Source organism: Protopterus annectens, chromosome 11.part0, assembly GCF_019279795.1.
Source record: "Protopterus annectens isolate FY-2018-M chromosome 11.part0, PAN1.0, whole genome shotgun sequence".
In the NCBI taxonomy this organism is placed as follows: Eukaryota; Metazoa; Chordata; order Ceratodontiformes; family Protopteridae; genus Protopterus; species Protopterus annectens.
In genome coordinates this window covers 1,053,838,257-1,053,858,692 of record NC_056745.1, presented here as the reverse complement: position 1 = coordinate 1,053,858,692, position 20,436 = coordinate 1,053,838,257, and the positions used below count along the sequence as shown (strand labels likewise).

Genomic DNA, 20,436 nt, shown 5'->3' with positions numbered 1-20,436 from the left:
CAAGCTATGGAAAATGTTGTACATCATCCCACTCCATAAAGATAGAATCTCTATATAACTCTCTAACTACAGGCTAATAGCAGTACATTCACCACTCTCAAAACTCCTGGAATAATGTGTACATCTACAGCTCATAAACCATCTCCTTACTAATACCCAGCATGTCTTCCAAGCTAACCATACTACCACTACTGCCCTCATGACTTTCACCAACACTATCGACCAACTTAAAAGTGACAGACAACAAGTAGCGTCTATCTTCCTAGATATGTCCAAGCCATTTGACACTGTGGATTATCATGAACTGCTTCAGGAACTCTCACTTCTAAACCTAAAACAAACAACCCTCTCATGGTTCCACAGCTACCTATCAGATTGCCAACAGGCTGTCAAATGGCAATCGGACCTCTCCTCCCTCTTACTCGTCACAATTGGTGTGCCACAAGGATCTATCCTAGGTCTACTTCTATTCACTATCTTTACAAACACACTCCACATAGCTACCCAGCATGCCACTGTCATTCAAAATGCAGATGACTCCACTATCATCTGTGCTGCACCCACTCTTTCCCAACTCCAGGAACTAACCCAACAATCTTTCTCAGATATAGAATCCTGGCTCACTGACTATCAACTCATACGAAACCCCAATAAAACAAAACTAATGATCTTCTCCAGCAACAAATTTATTTTATTTATTTATTTGCATTTGTTTAACCAGGATGGTCCATTGGGCTCAAGAACCCGTTTTCAATGGAGTCCTGGGGAGAAAAGCTCCACATACATATTTAACAGAGAATGAGGACATACATAGACATTCCATGGGGTTCTGCATATACATTTGATGGGGTAAGACATAGTACAATTTATGTAATTAAACATGCAGAGACAGTTGAAACAAGGCAATAAGAGTAACACCAAATTTATAAACAGATTTTTTTTTTTTTTTTTTTTTTTTATAGAGTTAGTGTAGTATACAGGTAGGCCAAGGGTAATGCTGCCTGGTGTTCATACAGTCAGAACTAAAAGAGTTACTAGATGAAATAGTAGGTTACGAAGGGTGAGAGCAGGAGCATTGCCATGTGGAGGTTAGATAAGAGTGGAGTGATTTTTTGAAGGATGGGAGGCTTGTGATGGTACGAATAGAGGGAGGAAGGGAGTTCCATGTGTAGTATACAGGTAGGCCAAGGGTAATGCTGCCTGGTGTTCATACAGTCAGAACTTAAGAATTCCATGAGCGCGCTAGAGAGAAGGACAGGAGGTTTTGACCAGGAGGGTGGTGGGGTCTATGTATTTCTATGAGGTTTTGATTGTTTGATCTTAGCTGTCTTTGTGTGTGGTGCATTTTAAAGGTAGAAGAGAGTGAGGGGCAGAGGGATGGCTGGAAAATCAGTTTGTGAGCATATGTGAGTTGAGTATATGAAAGGTAATTAGGTAGTTCTAACCATTTTAGTTTGTGTAGTGGTTCACAGTGGTGTGTCGATGATTTGTTAGAAGTGGCAAATTTGGCAATTTTATTGTAACAAGAGGATAGTTTGGTTTTGAGGGAAGATTGTAGGTTAGTAAGAAGGGGTGCTCCATAGAGAAGGGAGGGTAAGAGAAATGTAGTTGAGAGTGTAATCTTGGTAGCTGAGCTGAGAAAGCGATTATGACGGTAGAGCATGCCAAGTTTTTGGTGTGTTTTTTTTATGTTTTGTAGCAGATGGGAGTGGAATTTAAACTGGTCATCGATTTGGACTCCTAATAGTTTGGTTTCTGATACAAGCTCAAGGGGAATGTTATTATGGCTGTAGATGGAGAATGATTTAAGATCGATGTTAGTGGTTTTTGAAGGAGTAAATATCATGAGTTTGGTTTTAGCAGCATTAAGGGCTAGATGGTTGTCTTTCATCCAATTTTCAGTGGTAGAGAAGGCATCCTGGGTAAGCTTTAGTAGAGTTGGTATGGATGAGGCAGTGCAGATGATTGTGGAATCATCTGCATATTGAATAATATTAGCCTGAGGGATAGCATGGTAAAAGTCTAATGAAAATATTAAAGAGAAGGGGGCCCAGGATGGAGCCTTGTGGGACACCTGTAGGGGTATTTAGAAAGGAGGAAGTGGCTTTTTTCCACTTGACTGCTTGTTGTCTGTTGGAGAGATAGCTGTTAAACCAGTGGAGTGAAGTGAGAGAAAGGTTTAGATTAGATAGTTTAGTAAGAAGCAGGTTATGGGAGACAGTATCAAAAGTCTTAGAAAGATCAAGAAGAGTCGTAGATACAATGAGTCCAGAATCCCTAGCCTTGTTCACAGTTTCGAGGAAAGATAGAAGGGCTGTCATAGTACTATGATGGGGTCTGAATCCGTGTTGGGTGGGGGTTAGTTGATTGTTGTCCAAGAGGCGGGGAAGGAGTTGAAGGTGGATACATTTCTCCAGGACTTTTGAAATGGGAGAGAGGATGGCTATAGGACGGAAATTGGAGATGTTAGTATTATTTCCACCTTTGTGTAGAGGAATAATATAGGCTTTCTTCCAGGATTCGGGAACAAGACCTTCTTGGATAGAGCGATTGATGAGGATGCTGATAGGGAGGGCAATGGCATCAGCAGCTATACTGACATAGTATGAGGGAATGTTGTCAGGGGCATTGGTGCATGGTTTTAATTTCTGTAGGAGTTTTCTTATGGTAGAAGTTGGAGTAGGTTTAATTGAAAAAGGGTGGGACTGAGGTGGGGATGAATGGGACAAAGGAGTAGGAGGGGGAGATTGAGGTGAGGGTGAATGAGTCAAAGGAGTAGGAGGGGGATGTTGGTTGTCAGAAGAGGAGGTAGTAGGTGAATTGTTGTGTGTAAAAGAGGAGGTAAGTTTGGAAATAGAGTCTATGAAGAAACAATTGAATTGGGTAGCAAGATCTATGTCTTGTGAGTCTGGGCTGGGGTCTGGGTTTTCTATAGTACCAGGTTTTAAGAGTGAATTTATACTTGCCCAGAATTTTCGTGGGTTAGTTTTAGGATTGTTTTGAAGGTGGATAAAATAATTTTGCCGGTCTATTGAGATAAGTTATTTTACTGAGTTACGTATAGTTTTGTATTGAATGAGGTTTGATGTAGATTTGTTTTTCTTGTATTGTGCCCATGTTTTGTCTCTGAGTCGCATGAAAGTAATTGTATTTTTTGTTAACCAGGGGGCTGTTTTCCTTTTTATTCTTTTGGTTATTAGGAAAGCATGATTATTTAGGATGTTTAGGAAGATAGTGTTAAAGTGGGATACTGCATTTTCGAGTGGTAGGGTTTTTAAGGGAGTCCAATTAATAGATTTAAGGTTACTGGAAAAAGCTTCAGGGTTGAAGTTTTTATGGAATCTGGTAGTTATGTAATTGTGAGTAACTTGTATGGGAGTTGGAAGACGTGTAGTGAAGATGGGAAGATGATCACTGAGGGGGTCAGGAAGGGTTCCACTGTCAGGGTAGTTATGGGGATGGGAGACTAGAATCCAGTCTAAGATGTTGCCCCTTGAGAAGTCCTTGGATGGCCTAGTTATTGTGTTGATTAATTGAGAGTATTTGAAAAGGTTGATGTTGAGGGGGTGTGTAGGTGACTGTATGGAGGACCAATTTATGTTGGTATCTCCCATGATTATAGTTTCATTATTAATGTTACTTGATAGCCAGGAGAGGATGTTTTCAAGTATTGGGATATTATCTCCAGGGGGAATGTAGAGAGAGGCTATAGAAATGGATTTGTGTGTATTTAGCTGGAGATGAGCTAGTAGTAGTTCTGCATTAGAAAAGTGGGGAATGGTTTTGTTGTAGGGTGTTAGGCATAGGGAGGATGCATAGAGTAGAGCTACTCCACCACCCTTTTTGTAGGATCTATCTGATCTAATGATCGAGTAGTTTGGTGGTAATATCTCGGCATCCTTAATGTGGGGTTTTAGCCAGGTTTCAGAAATGGCTAAGATGTCAGGTTTGTTATGGAATACCCATGCATGAAGGTTAGGAATTTTGTTTGCTAAGCTTTGTGCATTAAGAGATGTGAATAGGATGGATTTATAATTTGAGGAGTGGTTTGGACCTGGGTTAGGGTGTATATCACCAGATAAAAGTATTGAAGTTAGAAGTTTGGTTAGTAAGAAGAGGTATTTGGGTTGTTTAGTTTGAATGGAGTGGGTGGAAGGATTAGAGGGGAATATGGAGGGTGTGATGGCTTTATGAGGAAGGAAAAGTTTATAGTGAAAACATAGGTTGTTGCTGAGGGGGTAAAGGTTGGGAGAGATGTGGTTATTGTAGTGAGATTTTGATGTATGGAGATGAAAGGTGGTATGTAAGTGGGTAGAATGGTTGATGAGAGAGGGTTGTGTAAGAGAGTAAAAATAAGTGAGGCTGAGAAGGAGTAATAGTTGAATTGGGTAGGATGAATATCTTAGTGACATGTTGTGTTGGTGAGATAAAATTATTTCGAGAAGGATGAGGGGAAGTTGTCATGAGAGTATAGAGAGGGGTGGGAGGGGATGGGAAGAGGATGGGGAGGAGTTTGATAGTTTGGGAGGAAGTAGGTGTGGTTTACAGACTATAAAGGTAGAGGTTGTGGGGGTGGGTGGAATTTGGGGGTAGGGTAGGGGAGCAGAGTGAGCCCGCAGGCCTATGACTATCTACCCCCCACCCATCTACTCATTAAACAACACCATAATTGACCTGGTAACACACACAAAACTCCTGGGAGTAACCACTGACCCTAGCTTAAAATTTGGCAAACAGCAGCAGCAGTTAAAAAGATACACTTAAAACTTGGATCCTTATATAGAGTCAAGGCATACCTCACTAACTCCACCAGACAATCCACTGCCAGAGCCCATTTACTTTCCACCCTATTATATGCCTCCCATGTCCTCACTTAACTCAAGACCACAGGCCTAACTAAGCTTGAAACCTGCTACAACATGATTGCCAGATTTGCTGCCCTCTCTCCATACAGAACTCGCCACTGCAGTGCACCCCACCAACTGAATTGGCTAGAGCTACCAAATTTCCTTTCCTACACCCAACCTACTGCCTCTCATGCCAACCAACCCAACAAATGCCCAGCTCTCCAAAATATTCTACAAATCCAGTCCAAGAACAGAACTTTGATATCCTCTAATAAATTTGTACTAAATGTCACAAAAACCAATAACAACTATGGGGACTTTGTCTACCCCCACTATATCTCTAAGATATGGAATACCATCCCTCAACACATCATAACTATCGCCAGTCCCACCAAGTTCAAACAATTTCTCAAGTCACACTTAACCACCTCATGGCGCTGCACATGCATATCCCCTAACTGACTTCTACTATTCCCCTCCCACTCCCTCATATTCACTCCTAGTAACTCGCTCACTTTCCAAGTACTGCTAACTTAACTTACCTTCTTCTTTCCCCCATCTTATCTTTCTTCTCTTTCTTGCCCTCACCCATAACATATACTTACCCTTACTACTCTTTTCTTTCTAACCTTTCTCTCGTTTCTACACTATTTCCCACCTCTATGATATTTTTCTCATCACTTTTATAGCAGCTCAATAACCACTGTATACTTTTGACTCTCTTAATTACTTCCCTAATCTTCTAATAACTGATCAGTCATACTAATATATTAACAAATCATATTGTGTTATTCCTTCTTTCTACTCTTAGACCAAAATGTAAATAAGTTACTCTACTTGTGTATTGTTCTGGATGTAAATAAGTTTCTCTCTATATATATATTTCCAATTTATTTAGAACTTATCTTGTAATACTACATATACAGCATTTTTTATTACTCTGTATAAAAGTTTATGTATTTACTGTCATGTGGAGCTTTTCTCCCCGGGCCTCCGCTGAAAATGGAATAGAATACTTGTCCAGATGGACTTTCCTGGTAAACAAATGTCAAATAAAATAAAAATGTCATAATTGGATTTAGTGACAAGTAACATGTCTCTTGTACAGCCTTGTACTCTACCACCTTTGAATCATATGTGGGCCTTTTCAGTGCTTTTTTCCTGCAATTGAACCATAGAGTTTGTACATAGTATCTGTGAATTCCACCCCAAGTCTTTGAAATAACCAGTCTTTTTCTCCTCGCCCCAATGAAAAATAAAAATGTATATGTCTAATCCCCTTGTTTTGATAAGCAGCAGTCCAACCCAGTACCTTACCAGCCTGTATCAACGTCATTAAAATTTAATACCTTTCTCTGCCTTTTATAATTATATCCATATTCAAACATATGTGCCTTGATCTGGTAAATACCAGAACATCTCAACTTGTAGCCACTATTTAAATGTTTTCTTGTATCCTGTATTTAAATGTTTTTTCTCCCTCTGATTCCATATCTAGACATCCTGTAAAAAGTAAAATGGGCGTTAGCATGTAGGGAAGTCCAGCTAGCATCATCAACCTCTGAACTTCTTAAGCTGTTCACATTAATTTTGATTTATAGTGAACTCTATAACTCCACTTAGCTATCTCTCTGTTTTTTATTTATTCTGTTCTTTGTTGGGAAAATATTGTCACCTGTTGCTATAATGGTTATAGAATGAATTATTTTACTCTAAACCCAGGACTTCTTCCTTTGATTAAAGGTCAGTGCATCTACTTCTTATGTTTTGTACATTTTCTAGTTGTCTTGAGTTTCTAAACCCTCCACACACATACAAAAATAGTCTGTCTTCTGGCATAATGATTTCATGCCTCACTTTTATTTTGCATTGTCCCTCTGTTGTGGCTTTTCTTCTGGCCTCATGCTTACTGTTTTATCTTCTTTTAGTTTCTTAGTTCTGTAGATTATTTGTTGCCATTTTTGTCTGTGTTTGTCTTTGTGGAAAGAGCTATTTCTGTATTTATGTAGAATAATGTATTACATTTCATTTGCTTCAGGGCGGAAGTAGACAACAAGAATATGTAGTCTGCCCCTTTAATATTCCACCTCATGTCTACATCTTTTTTTTTGTCTGCGTGAGTGTGTGTGTATACATTTTTTGATAACTCAGGTTAACTGCTTTCAGTTTTGAGTGAAAGGCCGCTTGGGCAAGCTGTGTCTAGGGCGAGTTCCACTTGATTGACAAAGGTAAATGTTGGTTCTGGGAGGTTGTGAGTGCCTGTGTTTTATGTTTGAGTAAGGGTTAGGTAAGGGAATTCATTTTGTTTGCCTGTGTGTGTGTGTATGTGTGTGTGTGTGTTTGTTTTAGGGTTAGGTAGGGAGATAGATTTATTGTGTGCTTTAATGTGACTGTTAGAAGATAGCTGTAGTCTTTGTGTGTGTATGTGCATGGTGAGTGTCCAAGCTGTCTTGTGTAGTGGTAGTGTTATGGAAAGTGTTTTCTAATGTAAGTTGCATATTAGAGTTAGTGGCAAGAGTTAGAGTTAGCACACATTACTAAGGTGGGCAGGGGGGTTTCCCAAAGACAGAGTATCATTTAGTACCAAACTGTCCTTTCTTCCTAAAGGTGTTTCTGTGAGTGCAGAACAAGAGGGAACTTCAATTTATAACAGTTCAAGAGTAGTAATACACATTGTTATGAGTCTGAGGAGTGATACCCTTTGTTATGAGTTCAAGAGGGGTGATACCCATTGTTATGAGTTTGAGTAGTAATACCCATTGTTATGAGTTTCAGTAGTAATACCGATTGTTATGAGTTTGAGTAGTAATAGCTATTGTTATGAGTTTGAGAGGAATGATACTAAATGTTCATAGAGTTTATGTGAACATTGCAACTTGTTACAGGCTAGATGATGATATTTAAAAGTACTAAAGTTGCACTTCTGATACAATTATTGTTTGTAATCATGAAATTGTTCTAGCAATGCTCTCCTATAAGAGATTCCAAATGTGAACAGCATGGAAGTCAGGACTACCCGTAGGTAAACCTGGGCCCTGTGTGAAAAACTGCAGTCTAGTTGATGCACACAAATCAGAAAGCCAAAGTAATATTGCTAAAAATATCTGATTGATCATTGTCAGAAACATTGTAAAAATAGTACTAAAACTTAACCTTGACACCATTCCTCTCATCTCAGCTGTCCACACAAATCAAAAAGCCAGAAGTATTTCCAAAAATATCTGGTTGATCACTGCCAGCATTGTTGTAAAAGTAGTAATAACACTTACCTCACCACACCATTCCTCTCTTCTCTGTCCATTTTTCTGCAGAGCATTCCTGATTTTGTTTCATAGTTTTAATCCTGTCCATAATTTTCTTCCTCCTAAATTGCTTAATATTACAGGAGTCAGTAAAGCCAGGGATTAGAGAGTCGTACTTGTTGTCTTCTTGACTTGTTACTTGCCTTCAGGTGGCTTCATACCTACTTCCTCTCATCTCGTAACAATTAAGTTTAATGTGGCATGACTTGAATGTCAAGTTGACTGCAGCACTACACCCTAGGAGGTCACCTAGTTGATTAAATGGAGATTTTAATGTCACCTGTTTTGGCTTCACTTGAATGTCAGCATAGGTTAACAGCAAATTATGTAGAGAACAGTTACAGCTTTGAGACCAGCTTCTCAGCTTCTTGGACTGTTCTGATACGTAACAGCAGTAATGCTTTCCATTTAAATTATATTGGCAGTTTTACAGATTATTAGTGGCATTCTGTGCTGTTTTTCAGCTTATTATAATACTTACTCATTGTATTCTAATTTTACTGAGTACTTGCATATTAAGTTAGCTTAATGTTGTTTTGTCTTATTGTGTAATTCAGTTGTTTGTATTTTTTCTTTTGTAAAATAACATAGGGCTTAGGCTCTAGAAAAAAACTGAAGTTAAAGTGGTTTGTATTCTCCTTTGAGTGTTGGATCCACTGCTAGAACTTAATTATTTAACTAGAAGCAAACAGTCTCCGTGGTGTCCCTCAAAGTCGCACAAACCCAGTATGTCAGTATATTGGGTCCATAAACAAATAACGAGAAAACTTTTCTGTGTGGAAGATCTAAGATTCCATAGAGTTCAGGCACGTAATAAAAAACGTACTGCGAATATCCCACCTAATGACAGGTGGTAGAAATACTTTCTGTAAAGTTAAAGTGCTAACTCATCAAACAATACATATGGTAGAATGTGTGAGTTAGAGAAATAGTATCTGTAGACAAGTTCAGTTTTTTTCTTTTTTGTACCACTGTGAATGTAGAGCAGTTTTGTTAAAATACTATCTCTAGTGGTTATCGGAGTGTCATGCCAGTGGTGTGAACATTGGTTCTAGATGATTGTCACTGTTGAAGTGATACCCCGACCCCATGTGCAAAAATAGGAAAAAGGTATTATGGATGGATGCCTCCTCTCAAGTCTTAATGTATGCTTTATGTCAAATGACCTCCAGTTTTCCACTTAGATATTTCTTCGTCTTCCTGCCCCTACCTGTATGTGACCAGCTTTACTGTGTCCTTGAAAAAGATTCTTTGCTGTAGTTAGAAAGCTTCTTGACCACTATGCTGCACATATAGAGGTCAGTCAAGTCTTTGTCTTATGATACAGTGCTGGTTCCTCTTTATAATTACACATCTGCCTGTTTTACTGTGTCCTCAGTAGTGTCTGCAAAAGGTGGACATTTGAACTACTGGCTTATTGTTATCAGTCCTGTTGGAGAAGCTGTGAGGAAAATGTGAAGGAGAGTGTTTTAGATACGTATAATAACATCAGTAAATTTGTGAGAAATCTTGAAGGTGTGTGGAAAACACTTTGTGGTAATGCAGGTATAACTCTATTTCATTCATCAGTACAAGATATAAATTTCTTTTTTACTAGGTGTACAGCCTTCTGAACTCTGCAGAGCTTCTCTGTTTGATGCAAAAGATAGTTGTGCCTAGTACTCTGACAGCTGAATGCATAGCAGCAAGCACTCTCTCCTTCAAGAAGCCTGGAATTTGGATTGGGAATGGAAGACGAGACCAGGCAGAGCTGACCTTCCTAGATGTAGGCACTGGTGGACATACAAGTGAGGTGAGTTTGGAAATCAGTACTATTTTGGTGTAAAACAATTGATGGTATCTCAGAAAGGCATGCACCAGGTAAACTGTATCTGTAATGTTGATTATCCTGATGTATATAAGCTCATGAAATATGTTAATTGGTATTGCTGATGGTTTTATTTACATACTGACATTATCTTTCAAATGGCTATTCTTGAACAGTCCTTACATGTTTTCTGTCATGGTATAATGCCTTAATGGACCTGAAACATTACTGCCACAGTACTGAACATCAGACCACATATTTATCAGTCATTTCATTTTATTTACTAGATTTGCTAAGGTTTCGTTTTTAGAAGAAGTTTTGCTTCTGGAAATGTGTTGTATTCACATGATACAGATGTCTTGATTACTTGTAGGTAATGTGTTTCTATTAACAGTGTTGCAGTGTCCCAAAGCAGAACATGTTGAATCATGAAAGCCTGATCGGATAAAGCTGATACACTGATTCATGAAACATTGACCTGTTTTGAACTTTTATATGGCTGCACTAACTACTTAATGAATTTACTGTGTTTGTATCTTAAACTCAAAAGTACTACATCCCCTGTCACCTATCTGCTACCAAGTGTTTGTTATTTAAAAGTCAATAAGTGAGGATGTAGTCCTTTTTTCTTAGCTGGGCATCCTTGCTTATCTCCCAAAACAGAGTTCAGATATTTTACCTGTATTTCCCACCATGGATAAGTAGATTTCATTGTCAAAGTTATTGTTATGTGTATTTATTTATATTTTGTGTTTGGACTTTTACACAATACAATATGATTATTCCAGCTATCCATGAGAGAGCTTTTGAGAGAGGTTTGCAGCTTAGCAGTTTGTTTCTCAGATGTTTTTAAACATCTCACTCTCCAATTTGTTTCATACCTGAAAACAAACAAAAAAATTCTGTTAAGAAAACTGCCAAGCTCATAGTGTTTGCATTTACAGAACGAGTAGCTCATCCAGGGATAAGGTGGTCATAACATCCCTGCATTCTTCCCTTATAAGACCGATTATTGAATACAATGCCCCTTCTGGCATATACTTTGCAAAGCACATGCAGCAGCTGGAGAGACCACAGAGATTCCTCACCCGGAGAATCCAGGGCCTCAAACATCCAAACTACACAGGCTGAAAGCCCTGTCCCTTTACTCAGTCTCCAACAGGCTCCTCAGAGGTGACCTCTGTCTGGCAAACAAAGCAATCTCAGACCCTGCCCGGATGGGACTGGTGCATACCCACAAGTCAAGCTCCACTCGAGTAACCCACATGTGAGACCTCAACCTGGTCTGTGACATCAATAGGACTTGTTGGCGGAACAGATTTGTACCCAGAGAGCTCCCCCTTTTGTAGAATAGACTTCCTCTCCACGTGAAGCAGAGAACCTCATTAAACCTTTTTAAATGCAACCTGGATAACTGGATGGGGAACAGAAAATACACCCCTGGGATTCCAACTATGTCCCTGCTGGACAGTGGCATATGGTGCTGACTTGTTGGAACATGGTGGGCTAAATTCTTGGCTAGGCTTGTAAGGGCCTCAGGGCCAGTAGCCTAGTAATTTCCTATGATCCTATGATAATAAGTTTTACTGCAATGGAAACTTTTCTGTATTGAAATAATATAATCTTGTTGTTTCTTGTGAGTATGGAGTTGTAGAGTATATAGTCAGAATATTGAATTTGATCTTTTTAACCAGGTGTGTCTACTTAAAATTCTGATTTTATTGTGTAGCTACTGTGCGTATATGAACTATTTTAATGAATATTTGGCCTCTGGCCTACATAATTGATTAAATAATAGGATAATGTTCACCAACCAACCTTTAGCACAGAACTACATCTAAGCCCACATTGGATGTGTTTGTGTACTATAGGAAGGGCCTAGTAAAATCAGGGTACTCCAGGTTGGTGTAAGTTTTTTTTTTTTTTTTTTTTGTTGAAAAAAAAAACAGTTTCTGCCTTTATGTTCCATCTGTGGTTCATGCGCATATTACTCTTGGGTTGGTGAGAAGGCATATGATTAGATAATGTGTAGCACACATTTTATATATTAAGGTCCTAACCTGCTTCTTAATTTTGAGCACTGGCCAATCCCTCACTTCCTGTCCTTCTCTCTCTCTGGATTTGCATAATTCCCTTTCTTATCATCATACCAGTTTTGCTTTTAGGGATACTCACTGTATGTCCTGCCTAAGACAAAGTCTGAGAAAGCTTGAACTTTGGGTTGATGTGAATCCCAGTCTTCAGAATGTAGCTAGCATTACTTTATCAAAATAGGCAAAGCTGGAGGGTGGGGGATGCGGCTTAAGTACCCTGTTTATTAACCATTGAAATGTGGCTGGAGCCCTATAAAGGCCACAGGGCAGAAGTTTGTATTTATATACACCATCAGGAGTTGAAATGCTTTTTCCTTAGCTTCCTCTATTAAGAGAATCTGCCAACAGTATTTCCTTAATGTCAGTGTGGTTAGGGGCCTAGCCTTCTCTAGTTGTTCGATTAGTTCATCTACCCTAGGCATTGGATAATTGTCAAACTAAGAAATGCTGTTGAGTTTATTGAACTCTTTGCAAAACCTAATGGTTCCATTTGGTTTTGGTACCAAAACTACAGGACTGTCTTATTCACTAGGAAATTATTCAATAACACCAAACTATAACATATTTTTTAATTCTTCTTCAAGTGCTTTACTTTCGGATTCATGAATCCTGTAAGACTTCAGGTTAATCTTTGCTGTGAGTAGGGTCCTAAAGTATATGTAATTACATTGATTTTACCAAGTAGTTGTGAGAATATTTATTTGTTTCACTGTATTAACTTATATACCTCTTGCTTCTGGGGTTTTGACAATGTATTATCAGCTAGAACATTCAGTATGGCCAATAGCCTTCTCTCCTTATCAGGTTCAGTGACCTTGATTTGCAGATTTAACACAGAGGTTTACTTCTCTCCAGGGCTTTAAGACATTCACATGATACATTTATTGGGGAAATCTCCTTCCTGTTTGAGTCTGACTTTATAATTTATATCACTTATTCTCTCTAGAACCTCAAATTGTTCCTGCCACTTCTCTAAAAAGCTGTTCTCAGTTGGCTGGCCACAACTAATATTTGGCTCCTGACCCGAAATTCTCTGTTCTTAGCATTTCTTTTGTGCATCTCTGTTGAGTTGATTGTGTCCTTTCCACATCTTCTCTGACTCTGGACCTTACCACCATTAGTGTGTTCTGTAGGGTACTGTAGTAATTCACTTTAAACAGGGTCCTTTCCTCTTTCCTGTGTGTGTTTGGTGATGCCAAGCAGTCCCCTAGGTTGTCTTCCACAGATAAAAGGACTAAATAGTTTTGATATCTGGTCTATCTCACAACATCCTCCTGAAACTCCATCCTTAGCATGGAGTTTAAAATCATATTTAAACTCTCCACCAGACATTCAGGCTGTGGATAACATATTGGAAGACATAAGTTGTTTTACTTTAAAACACTGGCAGAGGTTGTGCAAACTTTTGGACATAAAGAAAATATCTTGATCAGTAAGTATTTATTTCAATTTCCCCACCCTAGAGAGTAACAGAACCAGTTCCCTGGATGTAACTTTGGTACTGCATTTTTAAAGTGAGATTGCTTCTGGATATTTAGTGGCATAGTTTAGAATTTCCAATATACATTACAGCCCACCACTGTTAACTAATGGTCCATCCATATCCGTGGCAGTCCATTCAAAGGGTGCCTCTGTTATAGACATGGGAGTGAGATGATTTTTAAAGCTGAGGCCTGAGGCTATTTTCTGACACCCTGAATATTTTGCACAAGCATTTTCCGTTTCTGTTATTGTGCCAGACTGGTAGAATATGACTAAACCCTTTCATTGAGTTTGTCTATACCTAGGTTCCCCAAGTGCATGGTTGTGTGCCAGTTTCATTACCAAGGTCCTGAAGAGTCTAATTAACAGTAGTTAATGCACTACTTCATCTTTCTTCTTCTTCACTACCCTACATAGCGAGTCATTTTCGAGTTGAAAATGAGGATATGAAGTAGAGAAATCTGTGGTAGATTCTTTCCCTGCAAATCTGGATATATTCTCTCTGGCAATTCTCAAGAGTTTCATCCTTCCACTGAGTCTTTTTAAAATTCGCCCAACTCACCTGAAGGTCAGCTAGGTCATGGGTTTCCTTCCTAGTAACTTTCTAAGAGGTAGACATTTCTTTGTTCTTCATAATCAGTGTTGCAGTACTAATTCCTGGGTCTTCCTGCCATGCAGGAGCCCGCAACCAGTCTGATTTCCAGAGTCTTTACATCATCCCCAATTGACAAACATCTGAGAGCCAACATCTGGATGTTGGGGTATAAGAAGGTCATCCATCGGCATCGTCTTGAATTCTTTCAGATGTGCAGTCCGATGAACTTTACTGGTCCATCGATCAGCTTGTCATTTCCATTTTTTCGTTTTCTAATTTCCGTTTGTTGGATTTAATATATATCTTATGAATATCCATATTTGTCGTCTAATAACATTGACATACCATGTCCATATTAATATTTACTACATAACATACCTAATAGCACTCTCATACATTTTGTTATTTAAGGAATTAACTATAACTATTTTTCGTTGTCTTGAGGTTGTTGTCTCTGTTAGACACAGATGCTAGCAGAATAGTGATATATACTTTCGTGTATTTTTAAATGTTCCTGTATTTACATCAGCTATCTCAGTCTTTTAGTTATTTAGCCTCGGCTTTTATTGGTCGAAATACAGTTGATCTTTTCTGACATGATTCTTAATGGAAGTATGTTTTTATGAGTCTTTAATATGTGATACATAGAAATATTACAGTATCGTATGGATCTCTATGGCCCTGTGATTGATTTTAGAAAAATTGGATAGGATGTTTTTATGCTTTAAGATTGAAAAATCATTGTAATAACAGGTTATGGAATAAGGATTTCCTTAAAACGTAATATTCTATTTGTGCTGCTTACAGACATAATGCACATCATTAGTTTTTATATATATACGCAGTCATACACAACCTTATAATATTGATAAGATTAATTCTGTTATTTTTAGCTTTGCCATAGATATTATCCTGGAGCTTTTTATATATAGACTTTGTGTTTATTTGATGTGGTTTCATCATACATATAATATATTTTAATAACATCTTTAAAATAGATGTTTATTTAAGAACACCAATTACAACTAAATGAATTCTTTGGGCTGTTTAGAAAGTTAATGACCTTTTTTAGCCATAGGGCCTGATAGAATCAATGAAAAATAGTTTTTGTGCTTTTATGCACTCATTAACTATTTTAGTTTTTAGTTTAATTTTTGTTAGCCCTTTAGCCTTTTAGCTTAGGCTTTTATTCTAGTTGTAGTATAATCAATTATTTGATATACATCTTTGGTGAAAGATTATTCAATGAGATTATAAACATATTATGTTTTGAAATATCGTAATGCCGCATGGTATTTCAAGCTCCATGACTGATATAACAAACGAAAAGCACGTATTTCGTTTTGTTTTGTTGAATTTAAAATGCGGCGTGTAATAACAGGCATCCTGAATTGTTTACTTCCCAAATATGGGCATGACTTCCTTAAGAACTATCTGTAGTAGTTTAATTGTACTAATTACAGGCACAATACATGATATTGACTTTTATACGTTTATGAGACTTTAAATTATGATGGGTCATTTGTATTGAAAGTATTTTAAAATAGTATATTTAAGCCTTTTTTACTGAACGCAAATATACCAGCGCTATTTTGATGAATCATCTTAACAATGCACTGATTTACTTGTTAATTGATTGAATAATTGACAATATGTTTTCACTATAAAGGCAGCTAAAATCTTTGTGAAATTTGTAACCTGATGAAGCGCATCTTATTGCGTGAAAGCGCTCGTTTTTGTTTTTACTAATAAAAGACTAAAAACTTTCTTCTTCGTGGTGGTTTCAAGCAATATTTAAGTCTTGTCATTTCCAGAGTTTCTTCTCTCCTCCAGTTAGATATGTACCCCTCTGGAGATTTTTCTCTTCTAATTTAATATTTAAGGAGGTTAACAGTTACTGGAAGTGTGGGGAGCAAATCCTGCATAAAGATTTTCACTCAGTGTGTCTGTTCTGTTTGGGGCCTCAGCACAACATCTGTAATTGTCCTGAGTGTGCTAAATTCTGAGCAAAGACCCTTAAATGCAGGGCCAAAGTCCTAGCCGTTCATATGGAGTCCTTTCGTTCCCTCTGCATCTTCACAACCCCCAGTTTCTGCTAGTTTATCCTGAAAAAATGCAAACACAAAAAGTTCAAAGAAAAATACACCAAAGATACATCTGATGCCTTGACTTACGCTACCAAGTCTACCGACGACTCAGGTAACGCGCATACCTGTCAAATTGGAAACATCAAAAATCTGGACAAAGGCCCATGAAAAATAGGTACAACTGGCCAAAACTCAGGATGCTGATTAACATTAAATTTGCATACATAATCATGTAACCCCACCAACTCCAGTGGAATTGTGGGATACCCACATGAAGATTGAAGTCAGTAAATAATAACAAATAATGGTAGACATTTGAATTTCAGGCTTCATATCCCCCAAAAAATACATAATTAAGTTTATAGGAGCAATATTTAAAATTTGTCCCTATTTTTGGGCCTTTGTCCCAGCATTATTTTTGGCTTTGTCCAGATTTCTTGCTCTGAGAGACTGAGAGGTATGATGGCAGTCTGAAGTAATGATTAACAAACATGGGAATTTAACAATCATTACTGTAGCTGCAAAATGTCTTGTAGTTCACTGACAAGCAACAGGCTTATTGAAATGATGGTGTTTGCTCCTGATGTAGCTACAACAGCCTTCCATCACAAGTATGATATATTGATATACCAGTAGCACATACGTTGTACAAAGGTAAAAGCATCTGTTTGTGGACTCTGTTATCTTATAAGAAGAATAAACACATATTTTAAATACTAGTCAGTATCGCGCAAGTATTCAAGGCCACATCAGGAGCCACAATATCTGAACTACCCATTATTATTTTCTACGATAGTTGACAGAGGTAAACTACCATTACAGAAATATCCATTAACATTTTCCTGTTAATGAAGATGAAAAGTTTCTATATACTAATAATAAGAGACATCACATTAGATTTTCACTGGTTGTAGGCCGTAACTTTATAAACACTCAGATAAATCTGACAGAGTATAAAGTAGATTTGATAAAATCAGTGCTAAACATCTCCTACTTTACACAGTTGTAAGTGTCTTGCTGTCCTTTTGTAATTTCATCTTCAGATCTCGATTTACGGTAACATCTAAACATACTATATGAACAACAATCACGTTACTACCTACTATACTTTTAATTGTATGTCTAAACCACTATGCTTATGTAAATATATTATGCAATCATATGTTATTATCTGCTATGTTTTTATAACTGAATGTGCAAACCACAATGCTTAAGTAAATATCTTGTGTATAGTATGTTAACAATTGTTCTGGAGCTTTTCTCCCCAAGCCTCCACTGAAAACGGACAGCTCTGTCCAGTTGGACCTCCCCGGTAAACAAATGTAAAATAAAAAATAAATAAATAAATGAGTTCTGCCATTGTAACGTTGGCAGTCACACCAGGAGGCAGAGCTTGCTACTGCACATTCTAGTGAGTTTTAATATAAACAATCCCCACAATTAACAATATTTAGAAAAACTAAACTACTTAGTTGCACTGTCTCGACTACTTGACTTGACTTGACTTTTGTTTATCGCCAAAACAATAGAAAATAAAAAAGTCAGTAGTAAAACATTTACTTCCCTTTCTACAAACAAACACACATGGGGAAAAAACACATATGACAATTCTTACTTCAGGACGGGGATGGAGAGAATAAATTATCCGGAAAAAATGTACCAGTCAACTCTTTTCTCTCGGTGCCCTCACATCGTGTTATTTTCGAGTGCTAAGGGGTCTATTTCTTGGCAACTAGTTGATAGACTGCATGTGCACTGAAATATTGTGTACTTTTCTGGTCCCAGAAGAATGGCAGATACAGAATAAGTATGTAATGTGGTTGTGCAGTTTTGATGAATCGGGCTGTTAGTATTTTGGGAAAGGAGATATTGCACGATATGATCATTTCTAAATGTAATGGAAGTAGGGACCATTTAAGCATGTCTTGGATAAGAAATTGTTAACATAGTGTTACAGAATCAAATGTGTATCATGTATGCCCATTTATAATTAGCTGTTCTGGTTTTTAATGCCTATCGCAGGTGGCTATGCATTATTATAGCAATAACCCATGCCTGGGTGTGGGTAGTACTGGATTTACCCACGGTTGGTGTGGTTTGGTCATGAGGGCGAAGCCCGAGTGGCCAAACAAAGCCAACTGTGGGTAAATCCAGCGTTACCCACACCCAGAAGTGGGTTATTGCTATTATACAATGACATTATTTAAGAAAAAAAATAATTACTTTTCTTAAATAATGGCATTGTATAATGCCTCCTTGCTGCCCTTCCGCAGCTGTCTGGTATTCTGTGGCAGTTCTGATGTACTGCGCATGCGTATACCTACGCAGTACATCAGAGCTGTGGGCAAAAGCAACAGAGAAAGCAAGATCTCCGTTGCTTTTTAAAAACTGTTTTGCTATGTTAAATGAGTTTAACATAGCGAGACAGCTTTAAAAAAAAGCAACTGAGAATATCCGTTGCTTTTTTAAAGCTGTCTCGCTGTGTTAAACCCGTTTAACATAGCGAGACAGTTTTGAAAAAAGCAACGGAGAAAGCAAGATCTCCGTTGCTTTTTAAAAACTGTTTCATTATGTTAAATTAGTTTAACATAGCGAGACAGCTTTAAAAAAAACAACGGAGAATCTACGTTGCTTTTTTTAAAGCTGTCTCGCTATTGCTTTTTTTAAAGCTGTCTCGCTATGTTAAACTCGTTTAACATAGCGAGACAGTGTGAAGCAATGGAGATCTTGCATTCTCCGTTGCTGTAAAAAAACGAGTTATAGTAATGGAAAAAGTCCGGGCGACCAGACCTTTTTCCATTACTATAACTCTGATTTACAATGTGCACTCTGACCAATCAGCGTGCACGTTTTTGAATATTTAATGGGGGGTTGTTGTATAATGGAAAGATGTTTGGGGTAGCTAAGAGGAACATCTAAGTCTGCGCAGAGCAGTATTTGAAATTCTCATGAGTAAAGTTTCCACAATCTATTATGGGAGTTCCTTATGGCTGTTTTCATTAGGATGTATCACTTATAGGAAACATGGCAGGCATAGAAATGAGCATTTGTTTGTCATTTATTAATTTGGTATGAAGTGTGGTGATCTTTGTACATTTGGAGTACCAGTCAGCTTTTAATTTCATGTTGGTCTTACCTGTACCTATTTGCCTTGTCTTGTACTCATCTTGTGAAATATGAATTCATTGTTTTATGTGATAAGCGTTGTTCCACATACTTTTTAATGAATGTTGGAAAGTAAATTCGCAGTGAAATGGTGCAGTTTATAGTCTTAGAGGGTTCACGTTAGAGTGGTGGTCTTAATTTAAAAGAACCCTTTATTTTTCAAACACTTTTGTTGCCTGTCAGGATGCATAAAATCACACCTTTCTTACTTAAATTGGTTGACTGCATCTGATAATGCATAGGCATCGCCTGCTGTGTACACATAATGACAGTAGTAGTCAAAAATCAAAGAGCAGTGCATGTGTTAGTTTCATAATTAAAATGAAATGCATTGCTTAGATTACTTAATATTGGCATTCATTCACCAGAATAATTACATTTGAGGCATCACTGCAGGCATAAGAGCCTCACAGTTAGTATGTAACTTATTATAATTTTCTTTTATTCATTCGTTCTCCTGTGCATGTTTTATTATTTTCAAGGTCAGAGGGTAGTGAGTGTCTTACCCAGGACGTAGTGAAATAAGAGTAGAAACCTCTACTGGTGGCCATGACAGTTTGTCACACGACACATTGCATATGCAAATCATGTTTGCAAAGGCAAACACAACCATGGTGGTAAGAAGCACATAGCAAAATCAGGAATGTATTTGCATAGTACAAAGAGGTGCACAACTGACACTTCAAAACTAACATACACATCGTGAAAACAAAAAAGCATAGGAAACACCATGTACTGTAAGCAAAACACAAAGACAATTAGCATTGCATTGTTAGACTACTGTTTTTAGTTCTTTTTTTTTTTTGAATGTGTCACTTCCTCAAGTAATGCAAAATAAGTTATTGTCATAATATTACTAAAATAAGCATTTTTAATGTGAGTTGTTTATATTGCTTTATACCATATCAAGGTGCTTCAGTTCAGTATAATAGTTTTTTGCAATATTCAAAGTCAAGTTTCAAAATATATTTCTCCTAAAACGTCTGGTGCTGTTTCCACATAGAAAATATGAAGAAGCACTAAAATGACACAAAATAAATTATTTTGCCCCGCTATCA

At 37.6% G+C, this 20,436-nt stretch overlaps 1 protein-coding gene across 1 annotated transcript in view; it reads left to right on the top strand.

Moving 5' to 3' along the window:
- Positions 1–20,436, top strand: part of LOC122815022 (leucine-rich repeat serine/threonine-protein kinase 2-like) — a 2,570,681-nt gene that overhangs the window by 1,872,352 nt on the left and 677,893 nt on the right. The window contains 1 exon segment of the mRNA XM_044087274.1: positions 9,747–9,941. Within this exon segment, the coding sequence (XP_043943209.1) occupies positions 9,747–9,941 (195 nt within the window).